The following is a 27,609-nucleotide window of genomic DNA, read 5'->3' as shown; positions in this document are numbered from 1 at the left end:
AGAATGTCCTAGATTCATAATGGCCATCTTCTTCCAGCCATGAACAGGGAAGTCTCATGGGCTATTAGCAAGAGCACATGGCCACATCAGACTTTTGTCTGGGTGGGCGAATACACCCAGTAGAAGCTGCATAGGAAAGAGGCAAGCGAAGAGCAAACCTAGAACAGACCTATTTTAAAAAGCATAACTTCAGTCCAGCCGAGTCCTCTTACAGGGTCTGTTCCCTGAACAGGTGGAAAGGGGTGAATTGCAGGGGACACATACCAAGTTCCAGTTAGTCAAATATTTGTCACTAAGCGTTAAATGCAGGCATTCGTGTAATATTTCAGGGGTACTTTAATATCGAATGAAACTAACCCAGTGGCATCAGAAATGCTGCATCGTGTGTGTGTGTGTGTGTGTGTGTGTGTGTGTGTGTGTGTGTGTGTGAGAGAGAGACAATAGCAATAGAAATTTCAAAGATCACGGCTGGGTCACATTTATCCTAAGATGTAGGCTCATTGCAATGTTTCCACAAAAGCTGTTTTTAATTCATTTGTCAAAGCAACTTCCCTTTGGAATGTTCCCCGGCACTGTTTTCAATATTGCTTGTTTATAATCTCATCTGTGAGACTCGTCTGTAGTATTCAAGTGCCCTGCAAACAATAAGTTTAGCCTTAACACCCCTTCTCCCCCATCCAGAGTCGTTAGCCCCATTCTAAAGGGGAGGGAATTTAGGTACAGAGAGGTGGTGGCTTAGTCAGAAATAAACCCCCTGTTTCGTGGGTCCCAGTTCTGTGCCATAGTTACAAGACACATCTTCCTCCTGCAATGCCGACATCACAGCCCTGTGCTGATCCACGAGATTCTGAAAATGAAACGGGCAGGTCTGATATCCTGTTCTTTAGGGTTACCACACGTCCGGATTTTCCCGGACATGTCTGGCTTTTTGGTCCTCAAATCCCCGTCCGGGGGGAATTGCCAAAAAGCCGGACATGTCCGGGAAAATAGGGAGGGGGCTTGGGGCTTGGGTCCGGGCCGGAGCCGCCGGCCGGAACCAGTGCCCGAGCCGAGCTGGGCCGGAGCCACTGGGGCTGGGGGTGCTCGGCTGGGGGTGCTCGGCCGGGGGCCCGAGCCAAGCTGGAGTCACTAGGGCTGGGGGTGCTCGGCTGGGGCCGGCGCGCTCGACCGGAACTAGGGCCGGCGCCCCAGGGCCCGAGCCAAGCCGGGCCGGAGACGCCGGGGCCAGAGCCTCTTGGCCAGGGCCGGCCGGCCGCCGTAGGGACCCACTCAGCTGGGGGGGCTAGACTGGGCCGCACCTCCTCACGCCCGCCCCAGCTTACCTGCTGCCTGCCTGTTTCAGGCTTCCCGCGAACATTTGATTCGCGGGAAGCAGGGGAGGGAGAGGAGCAGGGGGGGCGGAGTGTTCAGGGGAGGGAGTGGAGTTGAGGTGGGGACTTTGGGGAAGGGGCGGAGTTGGTGCGGGGCCAGGGCTGGGGCCTTGTGGAGTGTCCTCTTTTAATAAAAAAAAAAAAAAAAAAATATGGTAACCCTATGTTTTTCTCATCTTGGACAATGAAAATAAGTAATACACCGAACAAAAATTAGATACCTTTAAAGCTGTCAGTTTTTAATAAGAGGCATTTGTAACGTAGGAAAGGACACTTTGGATTTATCTGCCAGCATCCTTTTCATTCTTTCCATCAGTAGGCGTGCAGGACAGCTCACCACTGGGGGTCTCCCTTGACTTAAATATGTTTGTGAAGTAACTCCCTGCTCTCCATGTGTCTGTATATAATGCCTGCATCTGTAGCTTTCACTCTATGCATCCGAAGAAGTGAGGTTTTTACTCACGAAAGCTTATGCCCAAATAAATCTGTTAGTCTTTAAGGTGCCACCAGACTCTTTGTTGTTTTCACTTTTAATGCCATTGCAGCTATGTGCTGCACTTAGTCTAGTCATTGGGCTTCGAGCTGCTTTTTCACTCATGCAGAATCTGTGCAATGTTAACCCATCGTGTGCACATGCAGGGTAATCTCTGTTGTGATTTATGGCTGCCTCCTGAACATTTGTCCAGTTTTAAATGCTGCTTAAACTCCTGTTTCAACTTCAGGGTTCTTTTGTTTAAATCGATGCTAAGAAAGCGGAGCAGCTAGGGCAAAACTGTTTTAGGGTCAGTGGGGCAAAACAGCATGAGTGTGATTCCTGTAATGTAAATGCAGCTCCGTGTGTGATGCTGAAGGGACCTAGTTAAAGTCCTGGTCTTCCTTTAGAGTTTGTCTAGACACAGAAGTTGCACTGGTTTATCATAAGTCTGTTTAAAAATGGATTTAGTTAAACAGCTGCCAACTCCTGTGTGGATGAACTTATATTGATTTAAAACTTGGTTATATTGGATGTAGCTTGTGCCTGTCAACTTACTGGTGCGAGTCAAATGGCTACAGAGCAGGTTTAGACTGATTGGAGTGTCCACACCCAAGGTGGCACCCATTTAATGAAATCAGTTAAACAGAACACCCGTAAAGCAGTGCAGTTTTGTGCGTAGCGCAGGCCCCAGACAGTGGTATGGTTTATATTAATATAACTAAACAGATTGCTCGAGTCCACCCTTCTGTGCATGCATAGCACAGCATGTCCCAATAGCTCACAATACTGCTGTCCTCTCCACCCATCAATATGTGCAGAAGTAACCCCTGTGATGGCTGCTGTCAGCCATTGCAACTCTAGCCTGTGGTCATGTAGACTTCTCCGAGCAGAGCAGGCCTGGTCCTCAGCTTCAATGGAGCTGACACCAATTCGTACTAGCTGAGACTCAGGCCAGGTGTGTGTAGCAGGCGAGATCCTTACTCCGCAGCCCTGCTGATTACATAACTTCCCTGTTGGCTTCATGCCATTGCACTCGCCTGCTCACCGAGGCTAGAGATGTGCCAGACAGGTGGTTTTGCTAGCACCCCGTGGAGTGGGCCCTTCTCTGCTCTACCCACTGCTGCATTGGTGAATGCTGTTTGTCTCCTTTGCTGACATTTCTAAAACCCCAGACAGGGATGTGGGTGTTTCCGAAGATTGCAGTGAAAACGGTGCTGGTTGTAGCATAACTCTGGACGCACTAACTGGTGCTTCTGCCTGAACTTCCCAGCTCAGAGGGCTCTTGGGTTGGCCGGATATATGGCCCGTGGGCTCTCCCAATAAGTCTGCCTCTAAGAGAGAGAATGTAGCAGAGTCTGCTTGAAAATGCCCGAGACAGAAGCAGACCTTGCAAAGAGCAACTTTTCTGCGGGCCGTGCCAAGGCAAATGAAGGCACCAGAGCACAGTGCAGCCCTTTCACGTTCAGCGTGTGTTTAGCTTGGCAGGATGCTCTGAGAACATAGTCCTCAAGCAAGTCTCTTCCGGGCTGGCACGACGAGAAGCAGTTGAAGTGCTCGCTTCCAGGACTGTGGCATGGAAGAATCTACTACACACAGCCCTGCTGATGTACCTCTTTCAGTAGCGCCCCCTGCTGCTCTGGTCTTGAGCCTCTCTGAGCGGAGATTGCTGATTGAATTGCACTAGGGCTTTTTAGCAATGTTTCCAAAGGAGAATGAGATCATCGCGCTCCCCCACCCCAACTCAGTCACTTAACAGCATAACCGGAGCCTGCCTTTCTAAAGCTGTATGTGGGCAAAACCGAGGCCCATAATTCCCTACCGGCCCCTCTCCCCAGTGCCAGCAATGGAGATAGCTGCAGTGTAGACAGGATGCAGATACCTTATTATCATGCTGTTGAATCTTGTGTAGAGCATGTATAGACCACACAGGTTTAACCCTCCTGCAGCCTCTCCCCCACCACTGCTATCTCTGGTGGCCTGTTACAGGTGTGACTGATGCCAGTAGAGATGCAGGGTTATGTTTTCCCACCTACGCTGTCCCACTGAGCCTCCTTAGCCAGGCTGGTGAAGGGCAATGGAAGATGCCTTCACAGTAAGAACGGCCTCTTTGACTGGTACGGCCTCTGTACAGGGCAGACGGGCTGTGAAATCCACTGTCCCTGCTCAACCAGAATGTTGCTTTGTGGCCACTAGAGGGAGGAAGGTGCACGCCCCCAAACCAGGCTATGCAGAGCGTGGGGTGCAGGGATGGCAGAAGGCAGAGCTAGTCAGGTTGCCTCCTGCTGTTGTGCTTTGTTGGGTCGGTTAGCTCAGTACCAGCTCTCCAGCAGGGCACACCAGGCCCCCTTCTGCTTTCAGTGCTCTCTGACATGGGCTGGCTTTCCTCCTCTAAGCCCAATGGCGAGAGCATTTGCGTCCCCGAAGGGGGGCTGCAAATCCAATTTAGATGTGAGTGCTTTTGTGCTAATTTGATTCATGTTCCTTGGCCTCCTTCTCGCTTGCCTACAGGAGAAAGTTCCACCGGTTTAACTCAAGGTGTGAATGTAAAATTTAGTTCGTTAAACTGGTGCAACAGGCTCTGTAGATGCTCTTACTTCAGTTTAAGCCAGGTTTATTGTGGTCTAACTAAAGTGATTAGGAACAGGTTTAAGGTAAGCTAAAATTACCCACTCATAAACCACAATAAGAGTGTCCACACAGGAGTCTGCACCAGTTTAACTTAAATTGGTTTAAAAACCGATTTAGGTTAAACTGATGCAACTTGTATGTGTAGACATGGGCTTAGTTCCCACTTTGTAGGGGAAAAGGGTTTACTTTCAAGGGGTGTAGAAGTACAGTCTTGGAAAACATGCGGCTGGCAAGGATGGATACCGTGTGTGTGTATGTGTACACACCAACCTAGAGTATAAACTATTGACCTCCACGTTCCTGGGGCAAAAATCTGTTTGTCCCTTCCCCCGCAATCCTATCCAGCACCCCCAGAGGTGTCCAGGAGGTTCCCCCAGGAGGCTGAGCTGTTTGGTTAGCATGGCTGCACCTTTGGAGCAATGAACAAGGAGGTGTACGCGATCCATTTCAGAGCAGTCACTTTGCAGCCGTCTGAGAGAGAAGCAGATGTATCCTTGTGTAAGCTAAAAAGTTTCCCTCTCCAACTTAGCGCACTTGTCAACCGCTCTCCCTCCACAAAACGGAGACCAAGTCGCTCACCTGGATTATAGGGCTTGCAGGGCTGAATACACCTTTGCTCGCTGGTTGCCATCCGCCGAACCTGAGTCGGGCTGATGGAGGTTGATGTCCACTGGTCAGAGAGGCCTGGTGGTCTGGGCTGGGCATGCACCGCTTTCCTTAGTGGCGCCCGCAGGAGAAACGGGAAGGTTCTGATGCACTGTGGCTGGCCTCCCTAGGCAATTTATGGAGCTAAGGTTAAAAATAGCCCCTCTTCCCAGCTGTGGAATTACCCAGCTGCTCCCAGGACTCAGCTATGCTGGGGTCTGGTCTACACTTAACTTCTCTCGATGTAGCTACGTTGGTTGGGGATGTGACACTTTGTTTTCCCCAACAGAGCTAGATCTGTGTAAGCCCTAGTGCGACGCACTCCTACACTGGTATACACGCACTTTTGCTGGTGTAGCTTATGTCTCTTGGGGAACTGGTTTAAACTGTGCTGGCAGAAACACTTTTTTGCCGGTATAAGCTGCGTCTACACAAGGCTGGTATAGTTGTGCCAGCAAATCTTTTCTAGTGTAGACAAGGCTGGGACTTCAATAACGTAAACTAATGAGGTAGGAAGGACACAGGTGTTTATTCGTTGTTTGACCCGAGGGCTAACCCTGGCCAGGTACACAAACATTTAGGTCCCATCTACAGCAGAGTCCCTTTGTTTTCAAGGAACCACGCACTGGGCTGGATCCTCGGCTGGTGTAAGTGGCATCGTTCCGTAGACTTCGGCATTCGGTTTAGATGAGCCAGCGTGTGTGTGTGTGGCCAAAGCTGTGGTTCTTGAGGACCAACACTGCTGAAGCAGTTCAGTGGGAAGGAAATAGGGATGGGCCTCTCTGGCTCCTGTATCTTTGGAGGGACAGGATGAGTGTGTAGGGTCTGAGAAGATGGAATTACATTGCCCTTCACCTTGTGCCTGTGGGCTGGGGAGATAGCAGTGCTGTGACCGCACAGGTGGCCCTGGAGGCTGGAAGTGTCTCCTTAGACTGCTGCTAATGGAGAAGAGAGGGGGGACACAAGAGCAACACAAGCCTCTGCTCTTATAACTTGATCTCGTCATGCCAAAGTCTTGCAAGGGTGGAGATACTAATACTTATGGGCTTTGTCATCCAAGACTCCCCAATGCAGTGTAGTGATGAGTTAATTATCATCCGCCATATTTTACAGATGGGGAAACTGAGGCATGGAGACAGTGACTTGCCAAAGATGAGATTTCACCCAGGAATCCTGACTCTTGGTCCCATGCTCTCGCCACCTGGCAAACCAAGCTAACCCCCGATGTGTTAGCAGGTCAAGCTGAATTCATTAGCGACGGGGAGTGTGCTTACCAGCGTGGGGGGAGACAAACACATGCTCGCTCCGCTCAAGTTAGTGCGCTAAAACTAGTGTGGCTGCAGCTTGGGCTAGCTGCCCAAATACGTACCCAAGGGGGTGGGCAGGTTCGAACTGGGGCGGCTAGCCCGTGCTGCTGCAGTCACACTGCTATCCTTAGCACGCTAGCCTGTCTGCCCCTGCTGGGCAGCACCCTCCCAGCGGTACTGTGCATGGGATATAAATGAATATGTAAATCACGGGTCCTGTGCCTGGTACAGAGCTGAGTGCACAGTCAGCACGTAGGCTTTAAGGCACTGTCCAGGCTGTTGTAAACAGAGTTTGGGAACTGAATTTAAACCCTTTCAGTGGTGGTCCTGCCACAGTGGTTCTAACGGGGCTTGGCTAACTGGTGAGAACCTAGGCACCCATGTTCAACTCGTTTTGAAAACTACTTATAGCCTAGGACAGAACATGGCTTGGTTTTAGCTATACCAAGGGCTAGTCTACACTACACGGGTTCTGCAGGTAAAGCTATGTTGGTATAACTACCGACAGAGCCCCCTAGTGTAGACACAGCATACGCTGACAGAAGGAGTTTTTCTCTTGGGGGTGTAACATTGCCTAGGGATGACATTGGTTATGCTGCTAGAAGCGTGTGTGTGTGTGTGTGTGACACCCCAGACTGACATAGCTATGATACAACACTTTGTAGTTTGGACCTCCCAGCTACACACACTTGTAGCTGGAGCGTAAATACCCTTCCTTAAAGGAACACAGCCAGAGGAAATCTGGCCCACGATTCAGTTTTAGCGAAACTAAAGGTTCGTAAAACCTAGACCCAATATATTTTTTTCCATGCTTATTTAAAAATTCCAATGGAAAAAGAGTCTCTAACAAACTTTCCCCTGCAGCATATGTGGGACCCAAGTCTTGTCTCCCTTTTGCTAGTGCAAAGGAACCTGGAAATGAAACTGCCTAGAAATACCATGGAACTGACCGGCCAATTTTTATTGGCAAGCCGGAAAGAGAAGCAAGAAGCCAACAGCATCCCCAGTGAAACGCTAACTAGAATTAAAAAACTTCACTTTCAATATCCCACCTCCATGACACAATCCTCATTGACTGCAAAGGCAGCAGGAGCAGGCCCATGGTTAGCACATACTGTTTTGAAAGATGCCCTGTAGGATTGCACTGATGTTGAGAAACGCTTATAGTGTTTCCTGATGTATATGCACCCAGAACATCGTCTTGATATGGAGCTGGAAATCATCAAGCTCTGTTTACGCAAGCATTTCAGCCTTTGCCAGGTGCACCACTGCCGGAGAACAAATGCTAAATGTGCTAGAGGCAGTCCTATTCACCACAGCAGTAACTCTAGCTTTGCCGTTAGCAGTTCCTGACACGTGAGGGTATGTTAAAGGCTTTTCCAGCATCAGAGCTTAAAGTTTTGTTGTGTTTAAAAGAAGCCCTATCCTTTTCCAGAGCTGATCCTATGGTTGTGCACCCTGATCTGGTTGTTTACTCCCCCGCGTTGATTTATGTATGTGCATGTCACCTCCATCCCTTTTGAAATATAAACCTCTACAGTAACAGCTGCACAACATGGTAAGGTGAGGTTGTGGAATATGCCCTGTTTCAACAGATCTGGACTTATAAGAGTGCCCTTCTGCACTGAAAGGGGAACGTTTTAATAAACACAGTGCAATGCAAAATGGATCCTTTTGGATTATAGTCACTTTTAAAATCCAAATTAGAAAAGTCATGTATCATAGAAGATAAATGCAGGGGCTGCTTTCCTTCCAGGCATTTGAATTTCATATTCTCTGCTTTAAAACTGTGTCCTAGATCCTTAATTCATTATAGCAGTGTTATCTCGTTAGGTACTGGCCGGTGTGAATGCTAGAGTCTTACCAGCCAAATAGCACATGCTGTTTTCCAAAGAGCTACAAGGATGAAAATCACTATATAAATAATTATTCTTGTGTTGATAGAATCCAGTGTGAAACCGAGAAATGGTTTATTTCATGCTTTCTGTCAACTCTAACCCTAACATAAGGGTTAGGCTCCTTGCTGCTCTACCAGTATCCTCCTCTGATATGAGCTAAATAAATAGATACAGGATGGATGATATGATACCATATTTTGTAGAGAGAGAACTCCAGTTACACTGTCTTTCTGTGTATACTAGAAAAGTTGCACCAGATTAACCAATAGATTTTAAAATCCATTTTAACTTGTACAAACTCCTAACACACATGCCTTTAAATGTTAAACGCTCATTTAAATCTGTCTAGATTGAAACTCAAATTAAAATCAATGTAATTAAACTGGTGCAACTCATACATAGAAAAGGCCACAGAGAGCTAGTGTCACTGGTTTTCTCTTTAAACTGATTTTAGATTGATCTAGCTAAACCTGTGCAAACATCTAATGCAGGTGCTCTTAAATCACATTCACCCTTGCTTAAATTAGTGTAGCTTAATTTGGTAAATCAGATGCAGTAGTGCCAACTCCAGGTGTTCAAAAATCATGATTCGGGCCCTAAAAATCATGAGACTGGCTTAAAAATCATGCAATTTTATAAAATATATTTGGGGTTCTTTTCATTTTCCTTCTGGTTTCTGAGCCTTTAGGGTGCATTTGGATCAGATGTTCAGGCTTTTCTCTGCAAAACTTGAGGGCTAGAAATTTCCTACTTTTAAAATGGAAGATGAAATTCTTAACTAATCACATGACTCTGGGAGCTGGGGCTTCGAGGAAACCCCTAAATATTGTGAGAGACATGCTCTAGCTCAAAGAGGAGTTACTTTAGGGAAGCTTTCTGGAGATCGGACTAAATTATATGAATCAAGACTCGCAATAAAATCTGTTGGCAAAGCAACAGATGCAAAGTAGATTGATGGAAGCAAGAGTAAACCCGGTTTAAGTGCATGTACTATAAAGGTTTGCACAGCTTTAACTAAATCAGTTTGAAATGTTTGTGACTCCTAATGTCTCTTGTTTTAAATCAGACTGAAGTAAAGTCTCTGATCAGCTGGACTGTGGCACAAACAGCATTGTTGAGTCACTGGGATTAGGTTTTGGGGGTGGGGATGGGGTTCTATTTTACAAGAACACAGGGAGGGAATTGATGTTTATTTCCAAACATTCAAAGTGACAACAAATTCCAAAGGGGCCTGTAATTGCTATAACCTTGAATTATCCAGATGCTGAGCCCGCCTCTGTCCCACTTCCCCTTTTGTGTGTTTTGATTCATCCTCCAAGGCTCCCCACTGAGGACAGCCCTGGCTGAATGAAGCAATTGAGAGGTAGAAAAAAAGAGAGAGAGCATTTAACATCTTCTGGCTTTGAAGTTGAGTTTAATCCTGTTAAAAGCCTGGTGCTTGAATAGCAGGCTCTGATATGCGTCTGGCAAGCTCTCCCTGAAGTCAAAAGCAGTGTAACAAATGCCAGGATTTCTCTGTGTGTGTGTACGTGTGAGAGAGAGAGAGAGACACGCACAGAGTAGTGAAAGCAGCCTTTGCACAATGCATCAAAAAAGAGCACTTCCCAGCATGAATTTCACATCATGGGGTTTGGCCAGGCCCGCTATATTTCAGCAGCGGCTCCCCGTTGTGTAACCGAGTGCCTTGCGTGTGCAGTGTCGGAATGTCTTGTTTTTAAAGCCCCAAAGAGGATACTTTGCTGTAAATGTATCTGCCCGTTAATATGCTCCCTATTTAACGTGCACGTTGCCGTTGCACCTACAGCCCACCTAACTCGCTCAGAACTGCCGGGGCAGAATGGTGCCACCTCTGGACCGTTTGGGAGCGGTGTCAGTAAGGAATGAGGCAGGGTTTGCTCCCAAGGGATGATGGGGCAGAGAGTGGATGGGGAATTGCCCTATGAATGGGCCTGATATTTCAGAACATTCTGTGCATTCAAAATCAACGGGAGGTGACCTAGTTTGGCCCTTCTGTGAGGTGTGGCTGGCTGCACGGTGTGCCAGGCTTGCAGCCCAGAGCCGGGCTGGGTTAGTGCCATCAGCCCCCAGTCACACGTAGGCTGGGCTCTTAACACACACTTCCCTTCTGCCCAGAGGAGCAGTCTGTGGGGGGAGGGAGTTGTGCTCCAGCAGTTGTGCTATGGCTCACCTGTAAGGGTATCCCCAAGGCAGCGCCGCCCTTCCCCCAGGCCCTGGTCTCTTGGAGGATATTTGTGACACGCAGATGACTGGATATAGGCTGGCCACTTCCCAGCTGGCCAATGCCCTTTGCACTGACACACAGAGTGTTGGAGCCCAGCCCCTGTGAGGCTACTCTGGGGGGAATCCCTTTTGCCCAAGAGGGGCTGGCATGAAGGTGATGTGCACCCAATGCAAACCTGAGCCTCGTTGCCTTATCACGAGCGATTCTCCTCCCTCTCCTTGCACGAGCTCCCCCGTCCCTGCATCGGGTCGTGGTCTGCAAGCCTCTGGGCAGGACCTGTCTGTGCCCCCCCTTCTGCAGGGAGGACTATACATATCTAAGGGGCTACATACTAAAAGATGCCAAGGACCCCAGTCCTCCCCGTGGGAAGCAGGTACAGCTCTCCTGTCTTCCAGATAGCTCTGTTGGAGTTTGGCGGCAGATCATGTGCAGACACATAAAAACATAGTTGTTAATAATCCACTAATTGAGACACTTAGAGAGCTGGCTGGCTCCTACATGTTCAGTTGTTGTGTGCAGTTCAAGGTAATGGGTCCAGCTGGTTTAGGGCCGGGCTCCCTGGGACCTCCCGGCTCTGCGTGACCCCTGCAGGGAGCTGCAGTCCGCTGGGGCACTCGGGGTAGAGGGGCTCGTGGGGCAGTAGAGAAGGGAGATCTTTCTGAAGGATCTTTGGGGTTGTAATGCCCCTTTGCCCCGTTAGTGCCTGGGTTTGCTGACTTCTTAGATGTGCTGTAGCTCCTCACTCCCTGCGTAGTGGGAGGGCAGTGTTTGGGGGCGGGCAGTGTTGGGAAGATCTGGTGCTTCAAACCAGGCTGTATTCAAATGGCTATAAGACGCTTGGAGCCATGGACAGACACTTAAAACAAAGCCCAGTGGTGGAAGGGGGTGGTAGAGCTTTGAGATGCTGGCAGAGATGCAGGCGGCCGAGGTGGAGACCTGCGTGCAGGTCTGGGGAGCACGGCTGTGCCTTTGTCTGATTATGGTTTGTAATGGCTGGGAGGGGCAGGGCAGTCCAGTGATGGGACAGGTCAGGAAGCAGCGCGCTCTCTGGCAGGTGGGGATCAGGGCTGCGCTGCTGCCTCCGGGGCCACCCTGCCCGCGTGACTGAGAGCAGCACCGACCGCCACTAAGCGTGGGGCACTGGCTGGGCAGGGGAGCACAGTACAGGCGGCCGTGGCACTGAGCCAGAGTTGGGGCTAGTGACGTAGGATGTGTCATAGGCCCACGCAGCAGTGAAAGCCCTTGCCCCAGCTCCCCACCCAGATGGAGACGGGCGCTCTCTGCGTGGGGCGGCGGCAAACAGGCCCTGCCTGGGGGATTTCCTGTCGCAGCAGCCGTCCGTCTTGGAGCCTGCGGCTCTGGGTCATTAGCATGTGTGCAGGGGCTGGGGGCTCACCCCCAGGCTTCCCACTGGCCACTGTGTTGTTTGCAAAGTCGTGTTTGCTCCTGTGTGAGGGGCCGGTGGGAGCCGGGAACTCAGCCAGGCCCCTGCCTCACGTGAGCTGCTGGCCCTCGGTCACCAAGGGAGACCCGCCTGGCTCTGCAGTACGTTGGGCCTGACTCCCTCCTGCAGTAGGGCAATGAGGCCCGCTGTTGTGCCATGCAACGGCCCCGCAGCCGTCAGGAGCACGGCGCTCTCCGCGGCTCTGCAGCTGCCTTTGTACCGCACGCCCTGAGGGGATGGGGGGCCCTGAGCGCAGCCTGCCCGGGACTGTGCTGACAGCAGCGGTTCATATCGGCTGCTGGCATCATTAAGGCAAATCTCTCCTCCCAAGGGGCAGGAGATGGGTTCTGTGTCTAGCTCAGTCAGTGGCAAACTCTGGTTTGTGACTCTCTGCCAGTGAGATCCCCCCAAGGTGAATGTGGGCAGGGCCAGCAGGGGGCGGTGGCACCTAGCCCTGTACTTTTGGGGGCTTCATGTCATCTTGCACCCATGATTGGACAGACCCCTCCCTTTTCCCCTGTTGGCCCCGGAGAACATCGGAGTTCATGATCCTTCCTCCCTCGCTTAGAGCTTGGAGACTGCCCTGCCCTCTGGGCCGAGGAGGAGGTCCATGATGAACGTACATGATCTGGTGTGAGGGAGCGGGAGGGCTGTGGGAAGCTGGGAGGGGCCATGCGCATGCTGGTGATCCCGCCTGGAGAGCTGAGGCGTGGGGGCTGGCAGGACGGGATTGCTGCCCTTTCTCCTCACTTCTTCTGAGTTTCTCTCCCTCTCGGTCATCTGTCGTCACTTCCCCTTATATTCCTAACCTCAGAGCAGGGACAGATCATCTTCCCTGTGCAGTGTCAGGGCCGTCCCGGGCGTCGCGTGGCCGATAGCCAAACCCTGCTTAGCTGGACGTTGTGAGGCTCGCAGCAGCCTGTCCATTCCAGCCCCACTGGTCGGTGTCATTCTGCTGAGGCCTGGTCAGGCCATGAACTGAGGTTATTGACTTGAGAAACACTATTGCAGTACCCGTTTCAGGGAAGAGCCTGTTCATGGTGTTCCCAAGAAGCACTGCTGCTCCCCAGACTTTCATCACTTTCCTTTCCTCCCTCAGCCGGCTCCGTTTCACAACATCCTCCGGGTTTCCCTTTCTGCGTAATTTCTATCTGCCTCTCATTCACCTCGATGCCCAGTGGTCTGTGTGGGTTTCATTTATAGGACAGAGGGTATTTCTTGCAGGGCTGCGGAGCCCTGGGAATGTTTGTAAATAGAATGGAGGGAGGGCGAATGGAGTATTGTCCCAGCTGGAGAGTAGGACTCCTGGGTTCTTTTTTTCCAGTGCTGCCATTGACTTGCTCCTTGGCCAGGCTGTGTGTCTCAGCCCCCCATTTCACACAGATGGGAGTTATGCCAAGCCTAGGGGTGCTGAGAAGGTGGATGTTTGTGAAGCTCTTTGAGATCTTTGTGCACAACATACAACCTGCAAGTTGCATGTACTCAGAAACCTTCAAAATGTTTGGCAGGAAGCCCCCCTCCCCCCCACACACGTCAGCCATAGAGCCATGGATGTCAAGGCCAGAAGGGACGTTCCATTGGGATTGTCTAGTCTGATGTCCCGTATGACACAGGCTGTGCTATCCCACCCAGTGGCTCCTGTATGGAACACCTGCCTGGGCTGAGAACAATGGGATGATTGAATGGAAACCCCATCCAGCCTCAGAAGCACCTTGTGCCTCTCAACCCTCCTCAACACCCAGGAAAAATTGGGCTTTGTCCAACCAGGGCTGATATTGGCTTCTTAAGGGGAAGGAGTTGACAATCCTTCACGTAAAATGTCCTTTCATCTGAGGATCTGGAGTAAGGGCAAAGTGTCCTCTCTCATCCCCTGCCTTTCCCAGGAGACCCTGCCTAATAATAATCTTCCATGGGAATAAATCATTTTCAAATCCCGTTTCTCAATAATACGGCCTCTTCCTCTGTTGAGCGCTACCAGCTCCGGGGGCTTCCGACCTGCCCCCGGGGGCTCTGATTACATAGGGCAAGTTCATAGCAAGCCTCGATGAGCCGAGATGTGTCCAGAACTCCAAGGGGTGGGGGGGTGTCTAGATAAATATCCAGTGTCCAATAGCAGAGAACCCAGCATCTACTCAATGGCCACCTCTAGAATAGGGGGAAAGGACATGTTAGAAAATGTTTAGCTAACAGGACTTTGCACCTAGTGTAGGTAGAGCAAGTTGTGTTTAAAACACACTAGCTGGTCATAGTCTACCCTACTCTACCTTTCCTCTGATGCCCAGCCCCATTCCGGCACCGGCACCTGCTGTTTGATTTCAAGAGAGACCCTACAATTGCTGCTATAACATGTAAAAGGTTTGTACCTTTGTTTGTTGTCTTTCTCTAACAAATGCACAGGGTCAATTCCCAGATAGCTTCTAAACAGACGTGTTTTTCTTCTTAGCCTTGTGATGGCAGCGAATATTTTTCTTGGCTTTTTGAGCTGGAGTGCCACTGAAAAGCGAAATCAGGAAAGTAACTGACCTACTTCTCTGATGGATTGTATTTACAGAGGGACAACCGATCCTAAATTCCCAGTTACTGAGGGACAATCTACGCTCATTGCTATAGTTGCTTTCCATAAACTATTCTTAGTATAACTTTTTGCTTGTATCAGAAGGGATGTATCGGAGTATTTGGATGCTAGTATTTAAACTGGATCATTACATTTATTAACCGTCATTTGAGATATTGTAGATTATGTACTATATGAATGTTCTGGCTTTTCAAACCAAGCTCTGTACTTTTGGATAATTCAAGCGTTATACCCAGATGTACAGAAACTCTTTTTTTAGACCTGTGTATTAGACAATTTTAACATTCGCTTTAATAAAACATTTTAAATGAGCTCAGAGGCTGATGCACACTTGTAGGCCAAACCTGGCCCTTTTCGGGTTCTGGATTTGCTCTGATGGGGTTTATCTGGACTAGCGGCTCTGATCACAGGGTGAGGAACCTGTACAGAAGCTGTCCTGGCTGTGACTTCCTTTCTGCTCGCCACCGCCTTCTGATTCCATCGGAGCAGTGAACTATTTCCAGCCCGTCAGTGGGATTTTCTGAGTTCTGCTTAAAATCTCTTTCGGGGGGGGGGGAGAGATGATACCCACAACCCCTCAACTATTATCTATGTGTTTGGGGCGGGGGGTCAGAGTCTGAATTACAGGACTGGGAGAAAGTCACCTGACATTTGCCAGTGCTGCTTGTATAGGGTTCCAGGGAGGCGGGTGGGTGCTGTTTTCACCAGCTAAAGGTCCAATTCTGCAGTCTTAACACAAGACCCATTGACTACAGTCACCTACAGGCTGCAGGATTTAGCACAGTGGTTCTCAAACTTTTTGGATTGGCAACCCCTTTCACACAGCAACCCCCCCCCCCCCGCCGCCCTTAATTAAAAATACATTTTTTTATAGAGTGAAAGTTACAGATGCAGGCATTATATACTGACACATGGAGAGCAGGGAGTTACTTCGCAAGTAACTTCCTTGCGAAGTAACTCCCTGCTCTCCATGTGTCAGTATAGAATGCCTGCATCTGTAACTTTCACTCTATGCATCCGAAGAAGTGAGGTTTTTACCCACGAAAGCTTATGCCCAAATAAATCTGTTAGTCTTTAAGGTGCCACCAGACTCCTTGTTGTTTTTGTAGATACAGACTAACACGGCTACCCCCTGATAGCTGACATTTTTTTATATTTAACACTATTTTAAATGCTAAATTTATAACCCTATTGTTTAAAATGAATTTACCTTTTCCCATTGCTTTTAAATTAAGACTAAAACATTGTTATCGAATTATTATCATTATAAGCAGAAAAGTTATTTTTAAAAATTGTTACTGTTTAATACTGGGAGGGCGTGAAGAAATGTTGTCAAGATCCATTTTCACGGCAGACTTAGCGCCCCGTTGCCACCCTTACTTCTACGCTGCTGCTGGCGGCAGCGCTGCCTTCAGAGGTTGGCAGCCGGAGAGCAGTGGCTACTGGCTGGGTGCCCAGCTCTGAAGGCAGCCCAGAAGGAAGGGTGGCAATGCCATACCATGTCACCCTTACTTCTGCATAATGTTTGGCCTTTGCGCTGGGAGGGGTAGGCACGGGGGCTAAGGCAAATTTGGAGGTGGCTATAACCCCCGTAAGCACCCCCACAGTGCCACACCTGCCCGTTTGTCTGGCTGTTACATTATAAATTACCTTTTTGTGAGGTAAGTACACTACATTGTGATGGAAAGGTGTGTGTCATTTTCTAAACCACTAGATTTCAGTTATATATTTTACTGCAGTTGCTCTGTTTTGTGCGTGTACTCGCGATCCCCCCATAACCTCAGGACCCCCAGTTTCAGAATCCCTGCCCTCTATTAGCAGAGTGTGTTTCAGACCTGCCTACGGAGGAAACTGCTCCTGCAGGAGCGCCAAGCTGTCACCTGCTCTCCAGCCGCAGAGCCGGATCCTTGCCCTGTATAATGCCCGCGTTGCTGTGGGCAGCCGACCGTTCCTGTGGGAGCCGTAAGCCCCTGATGCTCCATAGCAGTAAACATTACAGTTGTTTTCTCTCTTTCCTCAGGGAGAACTTCTGTTCCCAACCTAGAGGAAGAAATCGACTTCTTAGCTGACGTGCTGGCCAGACAGGATGCCGCTCGCCTCCATCTGCTCCAGGATGGTGAGTCCAGAAGTCACCCACCTGCTCTCCTTAGCCTGTTCTCCCAGCCGCTTTCATGCAGTTTGTGCTGCTTTCCGCGTTCAGTGACTCTGAGGCCAACGGTCCCAGTGTTCAGACAAGACTCCTGTGATCAACAACTCAGACTCTCCTCTCAAAGGCTGAAAACCGTGGAAACACGAGCCCTCTGAAATGCCCTGCTTATGAAGGGTTCCGTTTTACTGTCCCTGCTGCCAATTTAATAGAGTGGTGCTTAAGTTCCTGGTCTAAATTACTAGGTTTCCAGGGAAGTGTTTCTGGCATTTCCTGGCTGGCTGAGCTGGGGAGAAAGCCGGCCATGGAGTTTTCATTGCTCTGTAAACACCATATTACAGGGCTCCTGAATTCAGCAGGAGCAAAGCCAAGGGCCTGGAGAATATGTGCACTCCCTCGTTTGGAAACAAATTCGAGACTCCCATCCTCGAGGCATGTCACGGCAATGTAGGCTAGTGGTTAGAGCAGGGGACCGGGGTCTATTCCTGGCTCGACTACAACTCTGTGTGACCTTGAGGAACTCCCTTAACCTCTCTGTGCCTCAGTTTCTCCATTTGTAAAAGAGGGATGACCTCTCCCGGGAGATTCTAGATGAAAGATGCTCTAGAAGTGTTGTGTGTTTGTGACCGGGGGAAGGGACGTGCTTTTGGGGAGAGATATTCCCTACCTTGGAAATTTTGTCTTCTCTCTCTCCCTCTTCCATCTCATGAGCTGGGATTTCTTGAGAGATTTTGTAGCCTCATTTCCTAATATAAGAAGCACCCAAACTGCTGATGCCAGGGCAATAAAGTTGCCTTTTATGGCTGTATTTTATAATGGGGGGCACAAGTGCTCAAACGGAGGAGAGCAGCTGCGGACTTCGCATTTATTCCACAAGTGATTCCCCCACCAGCTCCAGGCCCGATCCTGCGGTCGTAGCACAAGACCCATTGGCCGCAGTGGGAGTTAAGCTCGCCGAGGGGCTGCAGGATCTAGCCCCTCTATTAGCAAGGGGTACATTGTGGGTTTTCCAGCCTGTATGTTCTGGGGTTCTGTATTGCATCCCCGTGAATAGCAAGACGGTGCATCCTGGTCAGTGGTAACGCATTAAACACCAATGGAGGTAGCAAATGGTTTTTACTTCTTTGTCCATAACTCCGCTGCCTGTCCCAGAGCTGGGTGTTGGGGGGTCCCACTGCGTCTGCTGATGTTTGTGGTCTCTGCTTTCTTGCACAGCCACCCAGGCCCCGTCAGGGAAGCATCCTGAAGCCGCTGGGGCGAGAGGGGAGTCCCCCAAGAGGAACAGAGCGAGCCACAGGGCTGTGACATCTCATCCCACCACTGCCACCAAGACAGTGAAGAGTTCTCCAGTGGAGGTGTTCCATGTCACTTCAAATGACCTCCTGATACTCGGTAGGTGCAAGCTTCCCTTTGGCGCTCAGAGCTAGGGATGGGCCCGATCCAGGCTGTGCGGGGGTGCAGGAGCTGGTTTAGCACCTCAGGGCTTGCCGCTGTGTCTGTGATGGGCCATGAGGCAGTTTGGCTCCGAAGCGGAGCTTTGCAGCTCAGGCTGGCCTCTCCTGGAAGTTCATTGCGTTTCCCAGTGGGGAGAGATGGAATTCAGTTTGCTTATGAGACCGGCAGTCACCAGGTTTACTGTCGTACGTACCTGGTACAATAACAGTCACTGACGCTGCGTGTGAGTGATAGTGCCCAGTGGGGTAGGCGTTACAGGACTTGGAGGGGTTAGTTATTGAAAGGGCAGGGAGGGAGCCCCCACCAGCAAACCATCACAGCCCATAACAACCCGCTCTGTCCGTTTTGGGCTATCTTGGTCAGTAGCAGCCAAGTGACGAGCTCTGGGCTGTGTTCCTTCCTCTGCAGGGATGATCGTGGTGTTCTCGGTCGCCGGCATCGTTGCTTTAATCGTGGCTGCGATCTGCTGGTGCAGGTAAGCCAGCAGGGACCTCCTCCAGCAAACGGCTGGGCCTCCGCCTGGTGTCCTGAGGAATTTGTGCCTGGACTTCTGTGCAATTGGGAGGGGATTGGGGAAGGATTTTAAAAATCGAGAAATCGCTCTCCTTGGGCTAGGGAACTCAGGCTGAGCCTTCGCCTGGCACGGTGCAAAACGCATCTCCGTCTGCACCCACAGGAGACGAGGTGCATAAAGCAAGAGAGAGTGGGCCCAGCGTCCTGACCGATACTTAATAGCAATCGTTGTGTAAGGCCCAGTGGTGATGGGTGCTCTAGAGCCAAGCTGGATGGGTGGGAGCCACTCGTGAGAAGAGTTGTAGGGCAGGGAGGTGCCGCATGCTTGGCTAGACCGTCACTTGTGACGGCCAATTAATAGATCCTAGGAGACAGTGTCAGAAGGAGCCTTTCTATCTGCGATTACTTATCGGGGACACGTAGGAACCCCCGGCATGGGCGAGAGCCCCGTTATGGCAGGCGCTGTACAAACAGTCCCTGTTCCAGTGAGCTTACCAGATACGTAAGGATTCAGCGTAACCACCTGAAAGCAGGAAGACTCATAAGAACATTGGCACTGCTAGACTGGATTCACCCAGTGTCCTGTCTTTGATAGTGGCCAGCACCGGATACTTCAGGGGAAGGAGCAAGAGAAACCATGTAGTAGGCACATGTGGAATAATGTGTCCCTCATGAAGATTCCCTCCTGTTCCCCAGCACTCGGAGAGATGAGCTTACGCTCTAAAGCATGAGATTTAATATTCCTTCCAACCCACGTTAGCGTGAGCAATGAGAATTCTGGAGGTTCTTGTTATCCATATAAACCTCCAATTCCTACGTTCTTGGCCTCCTCACAGCCTGTGACTGTGAGTTCCACAAGCTAATTCCACATTCAGGAAACAGTTTCCTTTGATCAGTTCTGAATTTCCTGCTCTGTTTCGTTGAACGTCCCTTGTTCTTGTGCTGTGGGACAGGCAGAACAGAAGCTACTGATCAGCCTTCTCTACACTATTCATTACACCTCCGTGGCCCTGAGCCATGCTTGGCCTCTCTGCTCCGCTCCTGGAGAACAGGCAGGCCATTGAAAGGTACAAGACTGCTTCTCCCCAGACCTCTGAGTGGCAAGATTGTGTTTCAGTGCTTCCTGCCTGGTCAGAACCAGCGAGCGGATAGATGCTCAGATGGTTTTTAGCTCAGCGTGTGTGTAGGTACCTGTCCTGGTGGGTGAATCCAAACCCGTAGGTTTGTTCTGGAATTGCAGGTAGGAATTTTCATTGCTGCAGCGCCAAGCCATGGTAGTTTGGTTTTGAGGGGGGAATGGTTGAAAAGGGAATTTGAGAAAGCTAAGAAGGTGGATAGGTTTCATTTGGGGCCTGTCCCTTTAAATCATTCCTGCTTAACCACTGCCTTGTCCCCTCTGTAGGCTGCAGAAGGAAATCAGACTAGCTCAGAAAACCGACTACCCATCTCAGAAGCTACCCGGCCCCCTGCCATACGACAAAGTCTCGGTAAGCTGCTCCAGACCTTCTCTCAGACCCGTTGGCAGCATGGTCCATTTTTAACACTTTGTGAGCAAACCCTGCATGAATTCTGGAGAGGCTAGTGAAACACAAAGGGGGAGGGAGGTGCCGTAGAGAAGTCCTCTCTAGTCCTGTTAAAACCTGTCTCTCAGCCTGGCCTCTGGGCTCCGGTCTGTGGGCGATGGAAAGCTAGCCGCTCTCTGGAGACCTGTGTTCACAGCTCCTGTTTTCCTTTTAAAGCCTGGGGATCAGACGCTGGCTCAGAGTGCCCAGATGTATCACTACCAACACCAGAAACAGCAGATGCTCTCCATGGAAAAGTAAGTGACTCCTTCCAGCTCTCGGAGAAAGCAGCAACGGCCTTGCCAGCTGCCGACGGTTAACAAGGGTCACCCGCGTCTAGAGCCGGGATCGGGAGCTCTCTGGAGACATTCCCGGTGCAGTTCAGGAGATGCCCGGGCGGGGAGAGAGGGTGCTGAAGGATGGTGCTGGGAATCCCCATTTGCTTTGCTAGACAGTGCTGGGTTTGCGCTGGAGAGGAAATTGCCCCCATGGATTTCACCTCCATCTCTATGTGCCTCTCTCTTTTCAGGCATAAAGAGGAGCCCAAACTGCCTGACTCGGCATCCTCCGACGAGGAGAACGAAGACGGTGATTTCACGGTGTACGAGTGCCCAGGGCTGGCTCCAGTAAGTTGGCAGTGTGCGCGCTTCCTCCACCCCTTTCCGTGGGGGGCCTCTCAATGCTCCCTTGCGGCCATCGTGCCTCAGAGCCTGCGAGCTACCTCGGGAGCCACTCGAGCTGGCGCTGCCTGGCCCTGCCGAGCCTCCGGCACTGGGCAGACGGGGAGGAGGCACGGGATCCCTGCTCTCAGGCAGTTCCGAAACCCTCTCCCTTACAAAGAACAGTCAACTCGTTCTTTGTAACAAGACCTTTTTAAAATGGCCCTCATGCAAAATCTCCTCCTTGAGATTCCCATCCTACCCCTCCCCTCCTGACGTCCCCTCGCACAGAAAGGGATTCAACCTAAGCTGAAGGCGGCCCCCCAAGAAGCTCCCAATGATCTTGTTCAGGATCCAGACCCTTCTGCTTAGTAGAGCTGACTGGCTGCTTCCACGAAACCCAACCGTGTCGCGGGCGCGTATCAGTTTAGTCGAAACCTTCAGTGGGAAATGAGCAAAAAGCTTTACTAAGGTCAAAACGTTCCATTCCAACTTGGATACGAATGATCTAGGAACGATACATATTTGCTGACTATTTATAATCAATATCAAACGATCAAGTCAAAACTGAGGGCTCGTCTACACGGGAAACGCTGCATCGTAGACGCGCGCTGCAGGGACCTGGAGGGGTTCTCCCATCAGGAAGTTAATCCAGGGTTAAGTACCCTAGGAGGTGGCCGCTAGGTGGAAGAATTCTTCACCAGGGGTTAGGTTGGCTTAACTGTCACTCAGGAGTGTGATGGGGAAGAATTCTTCTACCGCCTCTCAGGGCAGTGAATTAACTACAGCAGCCAGGTCAATGGGACCTAGCTGCGTCTCCGCTAGGGGTCGGGACAGCAGAGCTGCGGCCGTGGATTTTGAGTTTTCACACCCTGGAGCACCGTAGCTATGTTGACCTGTTTTTAAGTGTAGACCAGGCCTCAGCCTGTGGGCAGAGACCCAGTAAGTGGCTGTGCCTGGTCACGGCTTGTTCTGAATCTCTCCCCCACTGAGTGCAGGAACGGAGTGGGGCGCTTCCCATCTGTCAGCTGACCAGGCAAGGGGCCGACCGGGTGATATTGATTAGATCAGGCAAGGAAGCCAGGTTTGCTCCCTCCCAGGAGATACTGACCAGTGTAACCCCCCAGATGGGGTTCTCTGGCTGATGTGCTTTTAGGGAGCCTCAGCTGCAAACCCCCAGATTCGACAGTGGCCCCCCTCGCCAATGGCGGCGCCTACCCGCCTTGTTCCAAGCTATGGTGCAAAAAGCACAATGACTCGGAAAGGGAGCTTTAGTGCAGCCTTTCACATGGTAATCGCTGTCCCTGCCAGACCATCAGGGCCTAGATTAAGGGTCATCATTACATCTTTACAGCCCATTAAAGGGCACACACTGGCAGTCTGGGGAATAAACAGCTGGTTCCTGTCAGATTTTTCAGCTCCTAGTCCCTGCAGAGCTGCAAACGCTGGCTCATGGGCTGGTTTTGTAAAGCTGGCCTACAGCGGCGTCCCCCAAAGGGGACCGTAGTTGGGCCTCAGTGGGGCTGTTTCCTCTCCCCCCCCCTTCCCCGCTGAGAGGCATCGCCTTCAGATTTGTCCATCTGAGAGATTCCCAGCTGTGTGCTCTCTCTCTCACCCCTCCTCCCCCACCAATCATCTTATTTGGTAGCTCCATCCCCAGCTGGTCACTTACGTCTCCTGGGTCACTTGGTCCAAAAGTCCTGTGATCAGCACAGCCCAGGCAGGTCAGACTGTCCCCTCAGCAGAGGTCAAGGGTACCGGAGCCTATACCATCTACACCTCCTCCCGCCCCTCCTCACAAAGCCAAGGTGGGACCCAGCCTCAGGGAAGTTCCCTAATCTGGTCCTACAATGCCCCACTTCAGAATGGAAATGTGACGTCTCTTGGAGCGGCCGCATGGGCCAGCGGATAGAGCACAGGATGGGAACGCCCGGGTCCCCATCTCCGCTATGTCACTTCCCTCATCTACACTGCAAAAAACCCAACCCTGCAGCAGCGAGTCGCAAAGCCCAGGGTGCAGGCTCTGGGGCTCAGGTTATGTCTACACTACAGCGGCACAGGTCCGGTGCTGCAGCTGTGCCGCTGTGGCACCTCGGTGTAGATGCTTCCTACATGGCTGGAAAGGGGGTTCCGTTCTGTAGATAATCCGTCTCTCCAAGAGGCAGCAGCCAGGTCAATGGAAGAAATCTTCCGTCAACCTAATGGCGTCTATGCCAGAGGTTAGGTTGACCTAACTACGAAATTGAGGGTTCTCTGGGTCTCTCGGTGTAGACCAGGCCTCGGGCCAGTCTACACTGCAGACTTCTGCTGGCATAGCGACGCCTGTGAGGGGTGTGAGGAGCTGTGATCCCAGATCAGTGCCCCTGTGTGAGCAGAAGTCCCTCGTGTAGACGCAGCAGCGATGGCAAAAGGACACGTTGACTGGTGTAGTTTGTTTCGCTCCTACAGGGGTGGCTCTATTTTACTGGGACAAAGCACAGCGTTACCAGTCAAGCTGGGGCAATGCTAGGAGGGCTTTGGTCACATCGTATATCTAGGGTTACCATACGTCCGGCTTTTTGGTTTCCCGGACATGTCCGGCTTTTTGGTCCTCAAATCCCCGTCTGGGGGGAATTGCCAAAAAGCCGAACATGTCCGGGAAAATACTCCCAGCTTTGTTTTGCCGGCATCCCTGCCCCAGTCCCCCGCTTACCTGAGCGGCTCCGGCAGGCTGCGAGCTGCAGGCGGATTCCCCCGCGGCGGCGGCTGCTGCTCCCCCCAGACATCTCAGCTCTGTGTAGCTGAAGAGCCGAGCTGCCCGAGTGCTACCGGCTTCACGGTTTGCCGGGCAGCCCCCAGACCTCCAGACCCTGCATCCCCGGCCGGGCGCTTCTCCTCCCAGGCTCCGGCTGCACTGGGGAAGCGCCCGGCCACAGGCGCAGGGTCTGGAGGTCTGGGGGCAGCCCGGCAAACCGTGAAGCCGGTAGCGCTCGGGCAGCTGTTTCGTGTGGCTGGGAGGGAGGAGGGGGAATGCGGGGTGCTCAGGTGAGGGGGTGGGAAAGGGGCGGGGCCAGGGTGGGGAAGGGGCGGGGCCAGGGACCCGTGAAGTGTCCTCTTTTTTTAATGTTTAAATATGGTAACCCTAGTATAGAGGCACAGCGATCCTGATAAAGCGCTGCTAGTGGAGACACAGGCATGGCCTGTACTTCCATTTTAGGTTGACGTCGCTACGGTGCTCAGGGTTGTGACATCCTGGAGCATTGCGGCTACGGTGGCCTAGCCCCTGGTGTAAATGGAGCTTGGTCAAGGGAAGAATGTTTGCAGTTGGCTGCATCTACACTACCGGGCAGGACTGTCTCTCACTGCGTGTCTGTGCAGCGCCCGGCACACCAGGGCCCTGATCTTGGCCGGAGCCTCTAGGCCAGGGGTGGGCAAACGTTTTGGGCTGAGGGCAACATCTGGGTGGGGAAATTGTATGCAGTGCCGGGGCAGAGGGTTGGGGTGCGGGAGGGAGTGCGGATTGTATGAGGGGCTCAGGGAAGGGGGTTGGGGGTGCAGGAGGGGTGCGAGATGCAGGCAGGGGGCTTAGGGCAGGGGGTTGAGGTACACGGGGTGCAGCAGGGAGCTCAGGGCAGGGGGTTGAGGTGTACGGGGTGCAGCGGAGGCTCAGGGCAGGGGGTTGGGGTACAGAAGGGGTGCGGCGTGCAGGAGGGGGATCAGGGCAGGGGGTTGAGCTGCACGGGGTGCAGCAGGGAGCTCAGGGCAGGGGGTTGAGGTGTACGGGGTGCAGCGGAGGCTCAGGGCAGGGGGTTGGGGTACAGAAGGGGTGCGGCGTGCAGGAGGGGGATCAGGGCAGGGGGTTGAGGTGCACGGGGTGCAGGGTGCAGCGGGGGCTCAGGGCAGGGGGTTGGGGTACAGGAGGGGTGCGGGATCTACAAAGGGGCTCAGGACAGGGAGTTGGGGTGTGAGATGCAGGCAGGGGGCTTAAGGCAGGGAGTTGGGGGGTGGGGTGCAGGAGGGGTTCGGGCTCCAGCCCGACGCTGCTTACGTCAAGCGGCTCCAGGGTGGCAGCAGCGCACACCGGGGCCAGGACAGGCTCCCTGCACACCTGCCCTGGCCCCGGCTCCACGCCTGATTCGGCCTGCGGGCCATCGTTTGCCCGCCTCTGCTCTAGGCCCTTCTGCGATACAATTGCTAATGAAAGTGGCACTGCTGTGCTGCCTGGGGAGGATGGGGTGGGAGGGCTATTGTGTCATAATAAACAGTGTCTCAGAGCGAGGGGGGCTGACATAAGATTCTGTGACCTCTAACCTGCTGGTTATATAATCTTCTTTCCTTGCCAACCGCTGCAGACTGGAGAAATGGAAGTGAAGAACCCCCTCTTTGACGACTCAACCTTACCCCCTCCGGGCCCCAAGTCACACCAGTAACCTCTCTCCCGCCCGAGCTCGCTACGGACCGGTATGCAGAATGCCAAAAACCGCCAGCACCTCGGCTCCTCCCGAGGGACTCCGGACGAGGCTGCCACTCAGTGCGCGGATTCCCAGAATCCACCGCCAGACTGTTAGACCCCGCTCAGTACACACCTGCCGACAGCTTTGGGGGGTCGCTCCCGGTTCCAGCTTCTCCTTGTTCTTTCTGTTGTGATCTCGCTTGTTCCCTGCCCTGTGTTCCCTGTATTCTTTCAGCTGCTGGGAGCTCTGGTTCCTCTGGAGATGGGAGGGGGCAGCTGGTTGGCTGAGTGCTAGCGCAAGGGCTGGCAGTTTTGGGTTTGTTTTGTTTGTTACTTTGGGGGTCGGGGGATACTAGTGGTACAGCGGGTGCAAAGGGGTCCTGGGAAGGGACCTCTAGAGGGGATCAAGGAGTGAACAGCAAAGCAAGGGCCTTGCCTTCACTCCCCGGCACTCTGGCAAACATCCCACCTGACCCTTGCAAACACCAGTGCTGCTAGCGGGAGCAGAAGTGACGCACAGTGGCCCACGCTGGCAGCCCACTGGAGCCCAGGGTGCACTAGTGCTTGCAGCCGAACTGGTGGGAAACTTTCCAAGAAAAGTCTAGTGTAGACCTGGCGAAAAGAGCCACGGTCCTTCCTCGTGGCTGGATCCTACTGCGCCCCTCCACCAGAAATCCTCTCCAGCCAAGAGACTAGAGAGCCCTTGGTGCCCAGGTTACATGTCGTCCTGCCAAAAGTAGGAGCAAAAGGAGCCGTGGGTGGGAACTTAGTGGAATGGGAACCAGCTCTCCCCGTAGCACATTGTCCTCGAGCTGTGGAGTCAGCCCAGTCCATGGCTTGGCCCATCCCAGTGAGCAAACGGGGGGATACCCCACCCCAAATCACGCTTGATATCTGGCTTCCCATTTGGGTGACTCTAGACTCGGTGCCTTTGTCTCGCTGTCCCTGGGAGTTGGGGTCTGATACAGCAAGTTTGCCCTATCACCGAATTCTGCTGTGATGCAGGTTTTATAATTCCATGTTTGTAGCATTTTCCAACGAGTAACTTGGCCAGGGCGCACACACCTTTCTGGCCAGCTTTTCTCTTTCGTTGTATAAAACAGTTTGTCCAATAAACCAGCTATGCAGGTTTCTGATGGTGGATTTCTCAGCCTGCCAGACTCTTTGATTTGCTCATTAAAATAAGCCTCTGGCCTCTCTGGTTGATGTCATCAGTTGCTGTGGAACAGAAAGCTATGGCGTGTGTGCACTCCCCAACTGCTGCCAGACACCAGTGCTGTGGGTTAGTGGCTGGAAATGCTCTCTGATGGGCCAGTGCTCTCCTCCGGCCTACCTGCCCTGGGAGCAAAAAGAAAAACAAACATCTTTGCATGGTCCCTAGGGAAAGAGTGAATTCCATAGTGCCAAACCCCAGCAGCGAGAAGCCCCGCACTGCCCTTTCTAATGCCACCACAGTGGGACGAGACGGCCTCGTCTCTCTAATGGGAAAAGTAGTGCAAGTTCACGTGTTCAGAAATGTCAAAGGTGTAACTTTTAAACTGTTCCCAGCCCCCGTGCAGTCTGCAGGAGGCATATTGCTTCTTTCTGGAGCTTTTCCTTCCCACCGTGAGCCCTTTTGCTGAACAAGCACTGGCCAGTGCACCTGTGCAAACCAGGAGCCCAAGGATTACACCCCGTTTGCCCCAAAAGGGGCACGTTTCCACTTCCCTTCAAGTCTTAATGCCAAGGCCTGGGCTGGGCTATGGAGCAGAGTATGCTGGGATACCTCCATGCTAGCCTTGGGCCCCACTGTAACACTGCCCGGGCCACGGCTCCTCTCTTGACTCACCCGAGTCGCTGCTGCTTGTGAGTGTGACTAACAGGCCGATCACCGTGCATGAGAAGCGGGGCCCTTTAAAGCTCCGCCCATTTTGGAGGGTGCAGGCGGGGTGCAATGCATTCCCACCCCCTGTGGCTAACCCCTCCCCTCACGGCTTTCTTGTGTGGCTCTAGAGGCCCCCACGGACACCCCAGGCTGAACACACCCAGTGCATACAGGATCTGCCCCAACGTTGAATCTCAGGTTGTTTCACTCACGCGGCTCCACATCCCAATCCCACGCGTGGAACGTTGAGTTCACTGTGCAGCTCCCTGCCTTCGCCCCTCCCGTCGTCCCTCAGTGAACTGGACGGAGAGGGGCTGGAACCTCTGCATGTGTATGAGGCCCAGGCACACAGCCCCGCAGGGTCGTCACTAGTGAATCGGCCTGCACCAGGGTG

At 52.1% G+C, this 27,609-nt stretch overlaps 1 protein-coding gene across 1 annotated transcript in view; it reads left to right on the top strand.

Moving 5' to 3' along the window:
* NPDC1 (neural proliferation, differentiation and control 1) overlaps positions 1–26,494 on the top strand; it is a 115,697-nt gene extending 89,203 nt beyond the window's left edge. The window contains exons 3-9 of the mRNA XM_054007314.1: positions 16,605–16,700; positions 17,946–18,122; positions 18,594–18,660; positions 20,101–20,185; positions 20,438–20,517; positions 20,790–20,886; positions 25,251–26,494. Coding sequence (XP_053863289.1) covers positions 16,605–16,700; positions 17,946–18,122; positions 18,594–18,660; positions 20,101–20,185; positions 20,438–20,517; positions 20,790–20,886; positions 25,251–25,328 — 680 coding nt within the window. The 3' untranslated portion in view covers positions 25,329–26,494. The remainder of the gene's footprint in view (positions 1–16,604; positions 16,701–17,945; positions 18,123–18,593; positions 18,661–20,100; positions 20,186–20,437; positions 20,518–20,789; positions 20,887–25,250) is intronic.
* Positions 26,495–27,609: the final 1,115 nt, after the last annotated feature.

Source organism: Malaclemys terrapin, chromosome 17 (genome assembly GCF_027887155.1).
Source record: "Malaclemys terrapin pileata isolate rMalTer1 chromosome 17, rMalTer1.hap1, whole genome shotgun sequence".
In the NCBI taxonomy this organism is placed as follows: domain Eukaryota; kingdom Metazoa; phylum Chordata; order Testudines; family Emydidae; genus Malaclemys; species Malaclemys terrapin.
This window is presented reverse-complemented; position numbering and strand designations above follow the sequence as displayed.